Source organism: Rana temporaria, chromosome 1 (genome assembly GCF_905171775.1).
Source record: "Rana temporaria chromosome 1, aRanTem1.1, whole genome shotgun sequence".
NCBI lineage: Eukaryota > Metazoa > Chordata > Amphibia > Anura > Ranidae > Rana > Rana temporaria.
Window position 1 is genome coordinate 514,391,228 of NC_053489.1, and position 18,898 is coordinate 514,410,125.

General features: G+C 42.1%; 1 protein-coding gene across 6 annotated transcripts in view; it reads right to left on the reverse strand.

Moving 5' to 3' along the window:
• The window catches only part of INPP4B (inositol polyphosphate-4-phosphatase type II B), an 877,589-nt gene that overhangs the window by 410,185 nt on the left and 448,506 nt on the right, over positions 1-18,898 (reverse strand). For 4 of the 6 annotated variants that reach the window (XM_040331418.1, XM_040331402.1, XM_040331426.1 and 1 more), the window contains one exon: positions 7,548-7,627. In XM_040331418.1, coding sequence (XP_040187352.1) covers positions 7,548-7,627 — 80 coding nt within the window. The remainder of the gene's footprint in view (positions 1-7,547; positions 7,628-18,898) is intronic. The other 2 variants (XM_040331408.1, XM_040331440.1) reach the window with 1 other exon arrangement.

Consider the following 18,898-nt stretch of genomic DNA (forward strand, 5'->3'; position numbering starts at 1 on the left):
CTAATGGTACTGAAATTTAACCCCGAGTCACACTCTGGAAAACCGCCAGGGAGGTTAAAGTGGTATTAAACCCAAAAGCAAACATTGATTATATTGTTGCTTATCGTAGATGTGATAAGTGCATTCATTTTCTTTCGGGCTTTCTTTGCTTTATTTCCACCTGGTGATCTGGCGAGTAAGTCTGCTGGCTTTCAACAGAACAAACTGTTCGGCAGATGTAGCATTTAGAGGGATGAGACAAACCATTGATTACTGACATGATTACGATGATCCCCTTTAATTTATTCATGAACAACTTTATTCCAAAATGAATGTTATAATGGCTTATAAAGTGTTAGCTGGAGCTTAGCTTCAATTTGCTACACCCCATTCACACTTGTGCCACTTGTAATGCAACTTTGGACATCGACGTTGCATGACAAGTCATACTCCTTGTTTTCCAATGATTAACATTCTTATATGTGTGACTTTAAAGTAGTTCATGCACTACTTGGTCTGACGTTCATGCAAATTGAGGGCCATCGACCTCATGCAACTTGAGGGCCATAAGGTTCAAATGTAAACCCTCAAAAATTGCATGAAAGTCGTACCTAAATTATTTACATGCATGGTGCAACAGTGGGTTCGACTTTGCAGAGGGACAAACAGGCATATCCAAGTCATACCCATCCAAAGTTGTGTTAAAGTTGCCATCAAAGTTGCACTCCAAAGTTGCTCGATTTTACAAGTGTGACTGGGGCCTTAAATCTGCTAGTAGTACATCTAACGCTCTCTTCCCCGCAGACGGACAGTGCTGCTTTCCAAAGGTGCCCCTGTGCTCCTTCATTCAGAGTGCAGGAGCTCTATTACAGGAGATATATTACTAGCCAGATCACCAGGTGAAAACAAAAAGTAAACCAATGCAAGCACCAACACTAACGGTAGGTATGTTGCAATATATTACATTTTTGTTTCAGGTTTAATTTGGCTTTATATGCTTGGCTGCTGACACTGGGCCTAATAAAAACTTGCCTCCAAAAAATCTTTCTGTTGCCTAAAGGCCATACACACGTTCAGATTTTTTAGACGGGAATTGTGTGGTGGCAGGGTTTGTTGGAAAATCCGACCGTTTGTATGCTCCATCGGACAATTGTTGTTGGATTTTCCTACAACAAATGTTGGATAGCATGCTTTAAAATTTTCCGACAACAAATATGTGATGTTGGATTATCCGATCGTGTGTACACAAGTCCATCTGAAAAAATATAAAGTACAAACACGTATGCTCAGAAGCAATGCTAACCATAGCACAACATTAGCAGAAGTTGCCCTAAGGGTGGCGCTCAAGAGCTGAAAAACCACATAGCTTCGTATTTGTTGGCTGACAAAGTTTTGCCATCTGTAAGCAGAACAAGTTCACGGCCAACGGCCAACGGCGATCGTGTGTAGGAGGCCTTCATGTGTGTAAACTCAGCATAAGCAGGACCCTCCAAACGAAAGCCTTGTATACGCTAATAGTTTTTTTTTTTTTTTCACTGAACCCACAGGGCTATCCAACGCTAGTACAGCGATCTCCCCTGCTATTCTATTGTGTTCTGATAGTGGGAAGGCCAGGACACTCTGGTCAGTGCTCTCAGCCATTGGCAGAGAGTGCTGATTGGGAGCCGATCGGCTGGTTTATGTCAGACCGCGTGGGCCGAAAGTCTGGCGACTTCTATTGAACCTACTGATGACACCCCACAATCGGTCCATGTGTACTAGGCTTAAGGTTTGCCCTTTTTTAAAAAGTAAAAAGGTAAGGCTTTACATCTGAAAAGTATATTAAACTTCTTGTTGCCACCTGGAGGCCATCAAAGAGAGTCTTAACACCAGAAGGCAGAGGTAGGCTTTCTGATCATATGACTGCTGTGACTGGCTGTCACATAGGTCACATGATCAGGAGCTACCGTTTGCAAAACAATGACTGGAAGCTGTTTGTGACTGGTTGGCCGCTCAGCTGGGAGGGCGCAGTGAGCACACTTTCTTTGTTTACAAACTTTTTTATTTAGAGGAAAAATTGGTGGTACAAGAGTATATTACATATAAAAATTAATTGTTCAGATAAACTATTGTATACATGTAATAACATCATTTTTATAATAATTATTCTGTTAGCCTGAATACACAAGCATTGGTTGTAAAAAAGCAGGGGACACCGATAAAATAACGATAAATGAAATTAAGTACATTTGAATATGGTACACTAATTTTTAACATTTGAAAATATATTATCATTATGATGAATGAGTATTTAACACTTTCAGCACAAAATGGCAGCTCCCCATGGATGCACATGTGCAGTGGTGGAACGTTAAGACCCGCCCATGCTGCTGCTGCATAAATGTTTACAGCCAGCAAGAACAGATTAATGATTGGTGGATAATCATTGAGCCCTGGTTCACATTGATGCAATTTGGCATGAAATTTAACATGTCAAATTGCACGTTAAATTGGCGGCGCCGCACTGATTCCCAAAAGTCGTTTCTGTACTACTTTTGGTGATTTCAGTGTTCGATTTCCATTGACATCTGTGCAGAAACTCACACAGATGTCTTTGAAAATCGCCCCCGAAGTCGGGACTTACATGCGGGACTGACATTGGCATGAAATTTAACATGTCAAATTGCATGTTAAATTGGCGGCGCCGCACAAATTGGCTGAATGCACACAAATTCATTCCCGCAGTCAGTGTGAACCTGGGCTTAATCAAATGTGCAGAAAAGCGAGTATGACACAGCTCAAGGGGCTTCTAGAGATGCTGCAAAAGTGAGGCTATAAAAGTTTTGTTCTTACCCCGCCCTGCCCCCTCCTCTGTTGTGCAGGCAGAGTAGGTAGGGTTTTTGTTGGCTGACAGAAGAGGAGCCCTACCCAGGCTTCTTTGTTTATAAGTGAGACTAGTGATCAGGGATGTAAGGGACCAGTGCTGGAGGTGGCAGAACTGACTTCCGCCAAGTTCTGGCTGAAAAGAATCACTGCCGTCCACAGTGCAGACTTTCTTCCGATGCCAGGGGCTAGTAAAAGGACAGGGCTCCAGCCTCCTGCACATGCACCTGCTGCCACTCTGCCACTCTGTATGTTGGCCACTACATCACTCTTTTCTGTGCCCGGGTGTTGGAACACAAACATTTCCAGCACCTGGCACCCTGCTGCCACTCGATTGGGGGCAGCTGCTTTGGGCCCCACAACAATGACTGGGCCTAGGGCAGCTGCTCCTTTTTACTTTGCAGAGGTTCACCCTAAAAACATGTATATAACATTACATTGTGCATACTGCCAACATTTACTGTATGCTGTTTGTTTTTGTTTTTTTTTGCTGTACATACCGTATTATTGCTGTTTTTCACCCGGCTTCCGTGTGCTCACTCCCGCGGTAGGCGTTCCTATGCAGAGGCGCAGTGTCATGTGGGACTTCGCCCAGATGATTGACGTCTTCCCCCCGGAGGATAAGGCGCGTCACGAGTTTCCGAAAGTAGCCGAACTGCGAGTCGGCTCTATATGGCGCCTGCACACCAACTAGGAGCCGTGTAGAGCTGACTGCGTAGGCGCCGTATAGAGCCGACTCGCAGTTCGGCTACTTTCGGAAACTCGTGACGCGCCTTATCCGCCGGGGGGAAGACGTCAATCATCTGGGTGAAATCCCACATGACACTACGCCTCTGCATAGGAACGCTTACTCCCGCGGGAGTGAGCACCCAGAAGCCAGGTGGAAAATAGCAATAATACGGTATGTACAGCAAAAGAAAAAAAAACAGCATACTGTAAATGTTGGAAGCATGCAGAATGTAATGTTATATACATGTTTTTATGGTGAACCTCCGCTTTAAAGACAGCCCTCATCAGCTAGACAAGTCTCCTTAGATATGTGCCTACCTTGCAAGGGAGCCTTACTGCGTTAGTACTTCGGAGTGGTTCTTAAGCCTCGTACACACAACCGAGGAACTCGACGGCGAAACACCTCGTTTTCCTTGTCAGGCTGTCGAGGAATTCGACAAGGCAAGTTTCTCCATTCCAGTCGAGGAAATAGAGAACTTGCTCTCTTTTTGGCTCGTCGAGTTTCTCGACAGTTTCCTCGACGAAAATGTACACACGACCGGTTTCCTCGGCAAAAAAATATCTCCCAGCAAGTTTCTTGCTGTTTTTTGCCGAGAAACTCGGTAATGTGTACGAGGCCTTAGAGTGTTTACCTAATTTCATATAAATTGTGAATAGATTCTTCCAGCCTTCACATTGAAAGAATCAGAGGAAGAATAGACTAGGCTGGATTTACAGTAGTTCGAGCACTATTAGTTTATTAGGAGCAATCTGGAAGGAAGACAGCCTGTTCATCGTTCCTTCTAGTCCATCTAGAATCCCTTTGTCATTGATTATGAAGCTGATGAGTCTTCCTCCCTAAACATTCAACTAGAGGCACGATAGCCTTCTGTGTATCCTATGCAAATGTGTCAGCCGAGGTGGTCAGCAAAGCAGTGAGCTGGAGTGCAACAAATACATTTTCCTTTTCTGGATTCTCCTTATGTCAGCTTAGGTTTTCCACCCTGCATTAAATAAGGAATGGACAGGATCTCTTCAATCAGGGATCCTGTGTCATTCATATAAGCTATATTTCAGTTTCTACAAATGGCATAGCAAGGTGGAAAGGGCAGGCATAGTCAGGCTCCCTTGATGAGAGCTCCTGACAGCCTGACAATACTGTGTCTGGGGTGGGGGGTAGGAGTGATGAAAGGTCAAGGCTCAAGTCAAGTAGAAGCAACACAAGGGACAAATCAAACTAAATGTAAGTTATGCCCCCTGTGCTGATTTTTATGTTTGTAAATTAGACTAAACTTATATTTCAAGGACTCCCCTGGACAAGAATAATGTTGTATTTATCCATCTTATCATCTGTGATATTTATTTAATCCAAGCTAAGCAAATTTATTTTATTATTATACTTTTTATAAGTTGTTGAAATATTGTACTGCATCCAGCTATCTGAATGGTTAAAGCAGAGTAAAAAAATATCAAACAAGTGTTGTCACTTGTGTGAAGAGATGGTGAAATTGTAGAATGTGTGTTGTGTTGTCTGTGGTAAATGCGATAAGGGTTTTTTTTTTTTTTTAATTAAGAGAGACAGTAACGCTTAGTGAGGTAAATTTGGAAATGATAAATGCTTTTGTAAGATTATTTTTATTTTATTTTTTGCTGCATGGGTTTAAGTTGACTGTATTGGTGTATACATTCTGAAATATTAATATGATATACAGTAACTATATACATATCAGGAATATGTGTGAATTTTTGATTGTTGGCAAAAGTGAATGATTTTTAAAATAAAATTTTAGCTGAAATAGTTGATGTATACAGTAATAATCTTAAAATCGATAGAAACGAAAAAAGAAAAATGGTTGATTGGGGATGCCACTCTAAATTCATGAAAAGCCAATGAAGCTTCACTTTGTGAATCCATTGGAGAAACCAACTAGTTGAATGTTTACAACCAAATTTCAAACCACTGATCCCGGGCAGTTGATATACTTTAGGGTGATATACTTCCTTAAAGGCAGTCACTTACACAAGTGTCACAACACAAAATAAACCAGTAGTGATTGATGGCAATGGAAACGAACATGCTTCTGATTAATGTGTCTACTTTGTGTTGTCTTTTTTTTGTAATTGTACCAAATTGAAACATTTTGAATTACAACATTATTGGTTTTGCAGTTCTTTTCTTGTTAACAAAGAACTAATCAGGTCTGTTCTGAAAAGTTAAATAATTTCTTAAAATTTTAGGGCTGGTTTAGGACAAGGCTAAGATAGTTAAATCAATATGGTGATGTATAATCCTTGGAAACAGTTGTGATTAGTGTAGTATAAGAGTTATTTTGAACTTTTAATTTCAGCCATGGTGTACAACTTTTAATAGATGTCATTTAACACGTTCACTGCCAAGACCTGCTCTCCACTTTTAAATTCAGGTGGCCTTTACAGTTTGAAAGTTTGTATAATACACCCTCCCCCCCAAACCATACATTTTCTAAAAGCACAGAACTGGTAAAATAAAAAGACAGTTTTACATCCAGCAGTAGTTGCGTAATTTCTTATCTATTTTATTTACTTACAGCTTCGCACTAATGCATTGCATTAAAGGGGTTGTAAAGGAAAACATGTTTTTCCCTAAATAGCTTTCTTTACCTTCGTGCAGTCCTCCTTCACTTACCTCATCCTTTCATTTTGCATTTAAATGTCCTTATTTCTTTGTGAGAAATCCTCACTTCCTGTTCTTCTGTCTGTAACTACACACCGTAATGCAAGGCTTTCTCCCTGGTGTGGAGAAAGCCTCTTGAGGGGGCGAGCAGGCAAGTCAGGACACTCTACTTTGCAGATATAGAAAGAAGCTGTGTGTTAGTGGGCGTCCTGACACTCCTGCTCACCCCTCCCCCTCAAGAGGCTTTCTCCACACCAGAGAGAAAGCCTCGCATTACGGTGTGTAGTTACAGACAGAAGAACAGGAAGTGAGGATTTCTCAGAAAAAATAAGGACATTTAAAAGCAAAATCGAAGGATGAGGTAAGTGAAGGAGGACTGCACTAAGGTAAAGGAAGCTATTTAGGGATAAAAAAAATTCCTTTACAACCCCTTTAACACGTGGTTCACAGTACTGCATGTTTTGCAATCAAATGATGTAGGCATACATTTTAGCACAACAGTGAATGTCACAACATGCCACAAAAGTATACAAAAATGACCTACAATGCACTGCAACACACATGTCCAGCTTACACCAGCATTTATGCGTTGTGTGCAATATACCGTGTGCCTGCTGGTGTTAACTGGGCAATTTTGAAACAGCAACAGCTGCTGTGGGGGGGGGGGGGGAAACCCCCACATAATGTCATGGGGGTGGTTTGGGGTGGGAGAGTCTGGTTTACACCATGTTACACCCTAAATGTGGGAGTTGGCCTTTAAACATAACCCAAGCTATTGAGTATTATAGTTTTATGTTGTCACTGTTAGGCTAGAAGCACAATAAAAAATCACGCGTGACCCTGAATACATATCGTTGTTTGCAATATACTGATTTTTTAGAAAAGTATTTAAAATGTCATATAAAATATATTCAGCATTGCCTTAGCAAAAATTATCATTTGTAATTTGCAGGAATTTTTGCTGTAAACCATGAAAACACAACTCAGGAAGGCAACCCTTTCACAATCAACTGATTAAAAGCTAGTCTAATTTCTGCAGAAATTAACCTACGAAAATGTGATTCCACTCCAATGCAAATATTTTAATGTTTTGTTTATATATACAGTAATTATATTCTATCATGTTCTCATAACTTGCCTTTTTTTTTAATTCTACACTAAATAAAGCCAAAATAATTGTTCACTAGCTGCTGTAGGCCACTGAAAACCTTTGGTTATCAACAAAGGTGTGTCAGCTCAAGTTTACCAGTTAAAATCCTGAAAATCTATGCTCTAGAAACACAATAGAATAAATATAAATCATATTTTGGACCACATGCCAAGATTTGCAAATGTAAAAACCTACTTGAGATTCAGAGACAGGGGCTGTTCCTTTGTTTTGACTAGATCCTTCACTTTGAAAGTGGTGCAGCCCAGGAAACTCTTCTGAAAGGAAAAAGATCATTTAATTACCATCTGAACTCAATAAAATAATAAAATGTAAATCAAAGCACAAATCTAAGCCTAAAAATATAACCACTGTGGGTATAAAATAAAAGCATCTACATACAAACGAGTTAGAATACGTGATGTTTTTCAATTTGCTTTCAAACTAATCGTAAGAAAAAAAAGAAATAGTTGAGACCGGATACAGTTTCAAAAGTCAGTTAAAGTTATTCAAGATAAACACACAGCGTTATCTTCTTAATATTGTAGTGACATAGTTATCTTAAGGATCGGCTGTTTTTTCAATAGTGGTTTTACTTTGTCTATACAAGTTTAAGTGTTGCATTAAGTGTTTGCAGCAGAAATTAATTAAAAACTACTGTCCTTATGCCACCCAACAATTTCATCCAAAGTTCCCAAATGTATGCAGTCTTTCATACTGTACACATACATTGGGGTCTATAAGAAGAAACAATCAATAGGAAGCTCATAAACCATGCAGACAACACTTATGCAAGTATGCCAACTGCTTAGCCACTGTAATGACTACGTAAGAGGTAATCATGGTGGATTTATGAATTATGTAGGTTAGTACCACAAGGTTTAAAAAAGGAATTGAACTTGTAAAAGATTAAAACATGTGGGGATATTATATACTGATAAAATATAATAAAAATAATTTAATATTGTTAAAACAACACACACATATATATATATATATATATATAGGGCTCAAAATTTCAAGTCTTGAGCCACAAGCCAGGCCTTAAGAGTTACTTGCCACCAGTTGCCCCACCCAACACCTCCCCTGCCCTACCCCTAAGTCCGCCCCTAAACAGGACCTTGTAAATTATCTCATGAATATACACTGTTAAATATTTTAAGCAGAATTACGTTGCAAAAATAAATATTAACAACTTTAACAATAGTAACATAAAGCATATCAGTACCCATCTGTGCCTCACTGTGCCCGTGAACGCAGCTTCACTGTGCCCCATCAATGCAGCCTTACTGTGCCCCATCAATGCAGCATTACAGTGCCCCATCAGTGCAGCACTACTGTGCCTCCATCAGTGCAGCATTACTGTGCCCCCATCAGTGCAGCATTACTGTGCCCCCATCAGTGCAGCATTACTGTGCCCCCATCAGTGCAGCATTACTGTGCCCCCATCAGTGCAGCATTACTGTGCCCCCATCAGTGCTGCATTACTGTACCCCCATCACTTGCAGCCTTACTGTGCCCCCATAAATTGCAGCATTACTGTGCCCACATCAGTTGCAGCATTACTGTGCCCCATCAATGCAGCCTTACAGTGCCCCATCAGTGCAGCATTACAGTGCCCCATCAGTGCAGCCTTACAGTGCCCCATCAGTGCAGCCTTACAGTGCCCCATCAGTGCAGCCTTACAGTGCCCCATCAGTGCAGCATTACTGTGCCCCCATCAGTGCAGAATTACTGTGCCCCCATCACTTGCAGCATTACTGTGCCCCCATCAGTGCAGCATTACTGTGCCCCCATCACTTGCAGCCTTACTGTGCCCCCATCATCACTTCCTGGTGCCGCTTTAAGCCGAGGCTGCAGCACTCTTCTTCTCCTCCTCTTGTATCACACACACAGCGTGCATCTTCCACTGTGTGTCATGGAGCTGAGTCTGTGTTTGGCGGCACATTGTGACAAGGTCCCGCCCCCTAGACCGGTTAATGTGATAGGCAGAACACTGATTCAATCTACTATCACATTAGCCGATCTAGGGGAGTGGGACCTTGCAGCCAAACACAGATCCAGCTCCATGACACACAGCGGAAGCGCTGTGTGTGTGTGATACGAGAGGAGGAGAAGGAGAGAGCTGCAGCCACGGCTCAAAGCGGCGCCAGGGCAGTCCAGCCCTGCCGCTCGCTGTGTCATTCGGCTGACAGTTTCCTGGCTGATTGCCAGGAAACTGTCAGCCTGGTTCACCCCCACTCCTCACTCGCCCTGGACTAAATTCCACTCGCATTTTGCGAGCAAAGAGTGGAATTTTTGAGGGCTGTTAAGTACATACATGTCCTGAAACAATGCATAAAATCAACATTGGTGACAAAATGTGTAGGGGCGGGCTACGGATGATATGCTGTGTTAAAGTAAGAGGAGGGTAATATTATATACAGTAATACTAATATATTACAAAAGAGAGTTTTTGGAGTAATATATATATTATATATGTCAATACAAAGGAAGCATTGGTTTTTATTGACAACTGTGTTTTATGCAGAGTGTGAAATAAAACGTTTTTAAGGGGATAAAGCACTATCTTTGCTTTTACTTCTCTGTATTGTAACCGATGGGAGGAGAAGACTGGAGAGTGCCCAAAAGGAAAGGATGATGGCTCTCAGTAACACCAGAGAGGTTTATGCATTGAGCGAACCTAGTGAGATCTTTCTCCATCCTTGATCCCCCCCCCCCATTGGTTCTCCCTCTAGTGAATAGTTTGAATTTATATTTTTTCCCCCAAGTGCACTACTTTACATTTCTCCACATTAAACCTCATTTGCCATGCAATTTGCTATTGCCCACTCCTTTATTTTGTTCAGGTCTTGTTGTAAAATTTCTATATCTTGATGTGAAGTTATTGCCCTGCTTAATTTTGTGTTGACCGCAAAAACTGAAATTTACCAATTTATCCCATCTGCTATATCATTTATGAACAAATTGAATAGAATTGGTCCCAAGACAGAACCCTGAGACACCCCACTTACCGAAGCAGTCTGAGTACACATTATTTATCAGTACCCTTTGGACACGCCCCTGTAACCAGTTTTTAACAAATCTTATGGTTCACGCCTGCAGACCTCAGCTTGTAGATCAAGTGCTTATGGGGGACTGTATCAAATTCCTTTGCAAAATCCAGGTAGACAAACTTTATGGGCCTTCCCCTAGATGACAGCTCACTTCCTTGTAGAATGTTAACAGATTGGTCTGGCAAGAACGACCTTTTGTAAACTCATGCTGATGACTACTTAAGATATTTTTGTCTGTATTATTTGTATTAAGTTTATCTAGTCTTTCCTTCACTCCGGCTTCTGTTGGCCACAAGGTTCCTGTTATGTGTCACCAAAAGTACTTCCGCAGACAGTATACACCTCCCTTTCTTGCGTAAACACTGAGGAGAAGGCGGCATTTAGTACAGTTGCCTTCTCTGTGTCATCCGTAACCATCCTCCCTTCCTCATCTTTTATGTGGGCAATATGCTCTGATCTTGCCTTTTTACTGTTAATGTATCTAAAAAATAAATTTAGATATTTGTTTTACTCTCCTCCGCTATGTGTCTCTCGTTAATATTTTTTGGCCACCCTGTCCTGTATTTCCACATCAGAGATCAGACTTATAGCTGGATTCATGTAGATGAGCCTAACGTTAGGCAGGCGTAGCGTATCTCATATACGATACGCCGCCGTAAGTTAGAGAGGCAAGTGCGTCCTAAGTTACGGCGGCGTAGCGTAAATGTGCCGGCCTAAGCGCGCCTAATTCAAATTGTGAAGAGGTGGGCGTGTTTTATGCTAATGAATCGTGACCCGACGTGATTGACGTTTTGAACAAACGGCGCATGCGCCGTCCGTGGACATATCCTAGTGCGCATGCTCCAAATTACGCCGCAAAGACTTATTGGTTTCGATGTGAATTACGCCCAGCCCGTCAATTACGCCCAGCCCCATTCACGGACGACTTACGCAAACGATGTAAAAAATGTAAAATTTGACGCGGTTCCGACGTCCATACTTAACATTGGCTGCGCCATCTTTTTGGTGGAATAACTTTAGGCCTGAAAACGCCTTGCGTAAACGGCGTATCTTTACTGCGACGGGCAAGCATACGTTCGTGAATAGGCGTATCTCGCTGATTTGCGCATTCTAGGCGTAAATCAGTGTTCACGCCCCTAGCGGCCGGCCTAAATAGACAGCTAATAGACGGCGCCCGCGGTCGTATCTTAGCTAGATTTAAGTGTATCTCAATTTGAGAATACACTTAAATTTACGACGGCGCAGATTCAGAGTTACGACGGCGTATCTACTGATACGCCGGCGTAACTGTCTCTGAATCTGGCTATTAGATCGTAATTAATAAATCCAGCGGGCCTTCTTCCTAGTTGGGGAATCTACCAATTGGGACATGAAGTTGTCCTGTAAGACATTTATGATAAGACACTATGGCCAGGATTCACAAAGCACTTACGCCGACATATCTCGAGATACGCCGCGTAAGTGTAAATATGCGCCGTCGTATCTGTGCGCCATGCCCACAAAACTAGATACGCCTGAAAATAGGCTTCATCCGACCAACGTAACTTGTCTACGCCGGCGTATCGTGGGCGCATTTTTACGCTGGGCGCATTTGCCGCTCCCATTTATTTTCGATGCACATATGCAAATGAGGGGGATACGCCGATTCACGATGGTACTTGCGCCCGGCGCATAATATACGCGGTTTGCGTAAGTCGTACGTCCGGCGTAAAGTTATTCCCCATATATGAGGCGCAACCCATGCAAAGGTATGGACCAGGGAACACAGCCGTCGTATTTTACGTAGTTTAAGTAGTCCCGTAGTCTCTTTCTAACAGAAGCCCTCTCTGTGTGCATCAGAGAGGTTTCCCTCCAGGTCTCATTAGTGTACACTCTTCTAGTATTTTCTTTATTGTTAAAAGGTCATGGGAGGATCCCAGGGTAACAAAGACTTCTTTGGGGAGCATCTCTGTGTTTGAGTCGTTGCCATAGAAACATTTGTAAAGGGGAGGAGTTGGTAAGATGACCACACTCATGTGGGGGCGCCAGAAATATTTCTGCACCCAGGCGTCTGTGACCCTAGGATCGGCCCTGGCTACAGTGCAGGCCTCCTTTGCCAGGAGGGCGTCCATGTATGTCCTCCTGTTCTCGCTGTGTGTTGACTTGGCTGACACAGCAGGGTAAAGGGCCAATCACAGCGGGCCCTTTACCACGTGATTAGTGGTCATCTAATGACAGCTGATCATGGAAGTAATCAGAAGCCAGTTTCTGGCTTTTTTCTTTCTTCACGCTGTCAACGTGAAGAAAATAAGCAAGCTGTTAACTGACTTCTGTTAGAGGGACAGCAGTCTCTTAGTAAACACCAGTGCTACAAATCAGTGCCCTCCAGTGCTGCAAAGAAGTGTCCACTAGTGCCACCTATCAATGCCCATCAGTAAAGCTAATCAGTGTCCATCAGTGCTACCATTGTCCATCAGTGCTGCCAATTAGTGCCCACCAGTGCCTCCTAAACAGTGTCCACCAGTGCCACCTATCAGTGCCCATCAATGCCACCCATCAGTGTCACCAATCAGTACAGCCTCATCAGTGCCTACCAGTGCCACTTATCAGTGCCCATCCGAGCAGCCTATCAGTGCTTATCAGTGCCACCTCATCAATGTCCATCAGTGAAGAAGAAAAATTACCTCCTTGCAAAATTGTATAACAAAATATGACAATTGTTTTGTTTTTCAAAATGTTCGGTCTTTTTTTGTTTGTTTAGCAAAAAAATAAAAAACCCAATGGTGATTAAATACCACCAAATGGTATTAGGAAAACAGCACTGCACAACAAATAGATATTTGACAATTGGAAAACACATATGAGTGTGCACAGGTGGTACTGTAGCAGCTCATCACAGGCAGCACATAGCAGCTCACACGGCTAGAATATATTTTACAGCTTCTGTTATCTTTTAGCTTTTAGGGGAACAGGCTGGTCAGGGTGACTAGAAGGATGTATGGGCACACAGATATGCTGACAGATCTTCAGGAGATCTGCTGATCGCTGGTGCAATGCTTTACATGCTCCTACAAAAATAAATAAATAAATGCAAATTTTGTTACCTGAATTTTTTTTTGCATTTATTCAAGTTTAAAAAAAAAAGTGAACTTACCTTGTAAACTGCTTGTAACACGGTTGTGTTACAAGCAGTGTAATCAGTAAAGAACTTTTCTCAATAGAGAATAAGGAAGAAGGGAGTGTGTCCCCATCGGGCCATCTGCACTGCTGTTCTGCCTGCAGACCCAAAGTGGTTACCATGGCAATGCCAGAAGTTCAGAGACAGGAAGAGGACAGGCATCCTTGCAGTGAAAACGATTTCAGCATCCAGTTGCCTGCAGGACATGTGACACCCTTCATTACAGGTAAGTTATATGACTAAAGATGTAAGGATTGAGTGCAAAAATGCACAACTGCAATGCATCACAACACCAATGCAGTCCAGGCGTTACAAAGTTCACACACTCTAAAAAACACAACACCAATTCTACGTAAAAACAGAATGCAATAATTTGAAAATCTCATAAACCCAAATTTTATTTGCCATAAAAAATAGAAAACATAACAAATATTTAAACTAAGGAAACTATTTTAAGAAAAAAATAAGGTCATTTTGAAAGTAAATGCTACTAACAAGGAAGAGCTATAAAGGACATTTTGAATCTAGTAAGGTTAATTGATAACAGGTCAGTAACATGATTAGGTATAGAAAGGGCATCTTAAGCCCTGTACACACGATCAGTCCATCCGATGAAGCTGACTGATGGTCTGATGTGCCTACACACCATCGGTTAAATAACCGATCGGGTCAGAACGCAGTGACGTAAAACACAACGACGTGCTGAAAAAAACAAAGTTCAATGCTTCCAAGCATGCGTCGACTTGATTCTGAACATGCGTGGATTTTTAACCGATGCTTTTGCATACTAACCATCGGTTTTGACCTATCGGTTAGGCGTCCATCGGTTCAATTTTAAAGCAAGTTCTACATTCTTTGACCGAAGGTTAACTGACCGATGGGGCCCATACACGGTCGGTTTGGACCGATGAAAAGGTCCTTCAGTCCGTTTTCATCGGTTTTGACCAACCGTGTGTACGCGGCCTTAGAGAGTCAGTGTCAATATTGGATGCCTGTGATCTTCGAGCCCTCAGACAGCATTGCATTAAAAACTGGCATGATTCTGTGATGGACATCACTTCATGAACTCAGGAATACTTCCGAAAATCACCTTCTGTGAATACAGCTCACTATGTAATCCAAAAATGCAAGTTAAAGCTCTGTCATGCAAAGAAGAAGCCATATATGAACATGATCCAGAAAGGCTGCCATCTTCTCTGGGCCAAAGCTCATTTTAAACTGTCTGTTGCAAAGTGGAAAACTGTTCTGTGGTAAGACAAATCAGAATTTGACATTCTTTTTGGCAATCACGGGCACTGTGTCCTTTCGACTAAAGAGGAGAGGGACCTTCCAGGACGCTATCAGCACTCAAAAACCTGCATCTCTGTTGGTATGGGGGTGCATTAGTGCATATGGAATGAGCATCTGCACATCTGGAAAGGAACCATTAATGCTGAAAGATATATCCAGGTTTTAGCCTATGCTCAGGCAAGAATGGGACAACATTCCTATCCCAAAGCTCCAGGATCTGGTCTCCTCAGTACCCAGATGTTTACAGAGTGCTGTTAAAAAATGAATGGGAAGAGAAGGGGATGCTAAACTGTAGTAAACATAGAAAGCAAGAGGGTAATGGGACTTTAACCACTTCCGGACCGCCGCATGTACATTTACGTCGGCAGAATGGCACGGACAGGCACATCAATGTGCCTGCCTAGACGTGGGTCGGGGGTCCGATCGGGACCCCCCCCGGTACATGTGGCGGTTCCCGTGGCTTCACGAGCGATCCGGGACGAGGGGGCGGCTGTTCGTTTTTGTCCGCCCCCTCCGGATCGTTCACAGCCAATGAGAGCACTCCCCCGTGTGTCACTTCCTCCTCCTGTGTAAACACAGGAAGGGGGAAGTGATGTATTCTCTCCTCTCGGCGGTATTTTCAACCGCCGCTGAGGACAGAATACATCACACAGTAAGTTGCACCAACACTACACTGACACACACTACACATAGGCACATTAACCCCCCCGATCACCCCCCCCCAACCCCCCTGTCACAGTGTCACTGAATGCAGTGATCATATATGTACTGATCACTGCATTTAGTGTTAGTGTGACAGTTAGTGTGACAGGCAGTTAGTGTTAGGTTCAGGGTAGCCCCCGTACCCCCCCTAATAAAGTTTTAACCCATTGATCACCGCCCTAGTTAACCCTTTCACTCCCTATTGCCAGTGTCACTAAGCGATAATTTTTCTGATCGCTGTATTAGTGTCACTGTTGCCGCTGGGTAGCTAATTGTTTTTTTATTGCGATTTTTTTTACTAAAGACATGTGGCTGAATAAATGTTGCCCTAAATGTTTGACTAAAATTTAGTTTATTTGATTTTTCTTATAACAAAAAGTAAAAAATATAGATTTTTTTTTCAAAAATGTCGCTCTATTTTTGTATATAGCGCAAAAAAAAAAATCGCAGAGGCGATCAAATACCACCAAAAGAAAGCTCTATTTGTGGGAATAAAGGGACGTGAATTTTGTTTGGGAGCCACGTCGCACGACCGCGCAATTGTCTGTTAAAGCGACGCAGTGCTGAATTGTAAAAACCCCTTGGGTCATTTAGCAGCATATTGGTCCGGTCCTTAAGTGGTTAAAGAGGAAGTAAACCCCAATTTTTTTTTCAGCAAAAAAAAAACCTGCAAGAAAAAGGCATAATGAGCTAGTATGCATAGCATAGCAAGTTTCCAGCATTATCCCATCCAGAAAACCGGCATGCTCAGTGCGCCTGCGCCATTGTCTACGGCGCGCATGCGCCGTAGACAACAGTGCAGTGTTTTCTGCAAATATCTCCTTAACCGTGTAGGTTAAGGAGATATTTATTGCACCTACAGGTAAGCCTTAATCTAGGCTTACCTGTAGGTGCAAGTTGTCTGGTTGGGTTTACAACCATTTTAAATGACGTGCATGATTACATGAACCTCCATCCCTAAATCGTAGTAAACATGGCCCTGTCTCAACTTTTTTGGAACTGGGATTGTACTTTGCCGGCCTTTTATTGCTATGTTTTAACTTTTTCAGCCATTTTTCTTCCATCAAATTCAAAATGACATTATTTTTTTTTCTTAAAATGGCCCATTTTCCCATTTTAAGTACATGATATGTTTTCTATTTTTTGCTGTGAATAAAATGTGGCTTTATGAGATTTGCAGATCATTGCATTCTGATTTTACACAACATCCTACATATTTGGTAATTTAGATCGTAGTTAGAATGATCTGTTTGAAAAAAAAAAAGATGCAAATGCCTTATCTTTGCTCACCTAAATTATAGCATATAACAATTTATTTTCCATTCCAGCTATTTCATATATAATTTCCGATTACTGAAACTAGTTAACAGAAGGCATTGACCCATAGAGGAAACAGTTACCAGCAGATACAGTTTTAAAACAAGCGTATTGTATCTGTATTTCCATTTATGTAGCTGGTGTCTATATCATTTAAAGTTATTTTATTTATTTGCCTCCAATAGAACAATGAGAGCTATTTGTTAATTTACCTGTGAAGGATGAGAGTGCCAGAAAACTATAAATATCACAGGAAAAATGTAATAATCTTGATAACAAATCAGTAGGTACAGCCAACGCAATTTTGCGGCTCACAAATCCTGTTGCTCTTATTCTTCACTTTTTCGTGCATTGTTTTTAGGGACCCCTAGGGTTACCTAGCTTGTTAGAGAGGTGCCTCTCAGGACTAGGTATTTCACCAGGTCACACTTATCTTTGGGTCCAACACTCATTTAATAACTATTTTAAGCTATTTGTTAAACACGAGCTTTGTACTTGCTTTTTTAAAGGAATATCATGTTATTGGAACATACAGACTTTCCTCCCCTGTATTTGATCACCAAAATTATTTAACCTTCTTTTGCCCGGGGGGTACTGTGGGCCAGATCCACAAAAGGGATACGCAAGCGTATCTGCTGATACGCCGTCGTATCCCTGTTTCTATCTATGCGACTGATTCATAGAATCAGTTACGCATAGATATTCCTAAGATCCGGCAGGTGTAATAGTTTTACACTGTCGGATCTTAGGATGCAGTACCGCGGCCGCCGCTGGGGGCATTTCTCGTCGAAATTCTGCGTCGGGTATGCAAATTAGCACTTACGGAGATCCACAAAGCTTTTTCCCTTCGTTATTTCTCCGTAAGTGTTAGTTTGCCGTTGCAAAATTAGGGCTGCTTTTACAAAGTGTAAACTTAGTACACCATGTAAAAGTATACCCTTCTATCCCGCGTCGCTGTCAATTTTTAAAAATAAAAAATTTCCCGCCGCAACTCTTTTTTTTCTTTTACACCCGTCGCGATTCTCAAAACTCGGCGCAACGTAAATCCGCGCAAAGCACGTCGGGAAAATAGCGTCGGGAGCATGCGCAGTACGTCCGGCGCGGGAGCGCGCCTAATTTAAATGGGACTCGCCCCATTAGATTGGGCCCGCCTTGCGCCGGACAGATTTACCGCTGCAAATTTCTAGGTAAGTGCTTTGTGGATGGGCACTTAGGTAGAAATTTTGCAGCGGTGTAACTTAAATCGGAACATTTAAGTTGCGCTCGCTGCCTGTGGATCTGGCCCTGTGTTCCTTATAATGTCAATCCCACTGTCTACCGACTAAAGCCCTTTCACATTGGGGCCGCCCGTGCATTTGCGGTAAAGTGCTGCTCGTTTTACCATTACCATTCAGCCACTAGCAGGGTGCTTTTAACCCCAAAAAAGGGGTAAAAACTCCCATGTTGCGGTGCTTCGCAAGCGTTGCCCATTCATTTGCAATGGGCAGGGGCATTTTGGGAGCGCTGTGTACAGCGCTCCCAAACCGCCCCAAAGATGCTTCTTGCAGCACTTTTTATAACGTCCCACAAGCGCACTGCCCGGGTGTGAAAGCAGCCATTGAAATGAATGGGAGGCAGTTTTCAGGCGCTATTTCTAGCATTAAAACACCTGAAAACTGCCTCAATGTGAAAGGAGTCTTCGCATTCTAGGTTTATCAGAAATGAATACAAAAAGTTTACTTTCCAGCCTCATTAAAAAATCTCAAAGACACTTTTAAATATGTACTTTTCTTTTATGTTCCAGTACTCCCCCACTCTGCTCCCTGAGCAACTGCCCCTGCTGCCTTACCCTAATTTCATCTCTAAATTGAATACATTTCTCTCATTACACACTGCAGTAAAGGTTGCAATTTTTATTCATTGAATTTCACATCTGTGTAATCATAATAAATACAATCTTAACACAAAAAAATGAAAAAATTTAATAAAAAACTTTTCATTTTCTCATGGTAGAGTTATACAGTAAGTGGAGACTTTGTCTTCAAGCA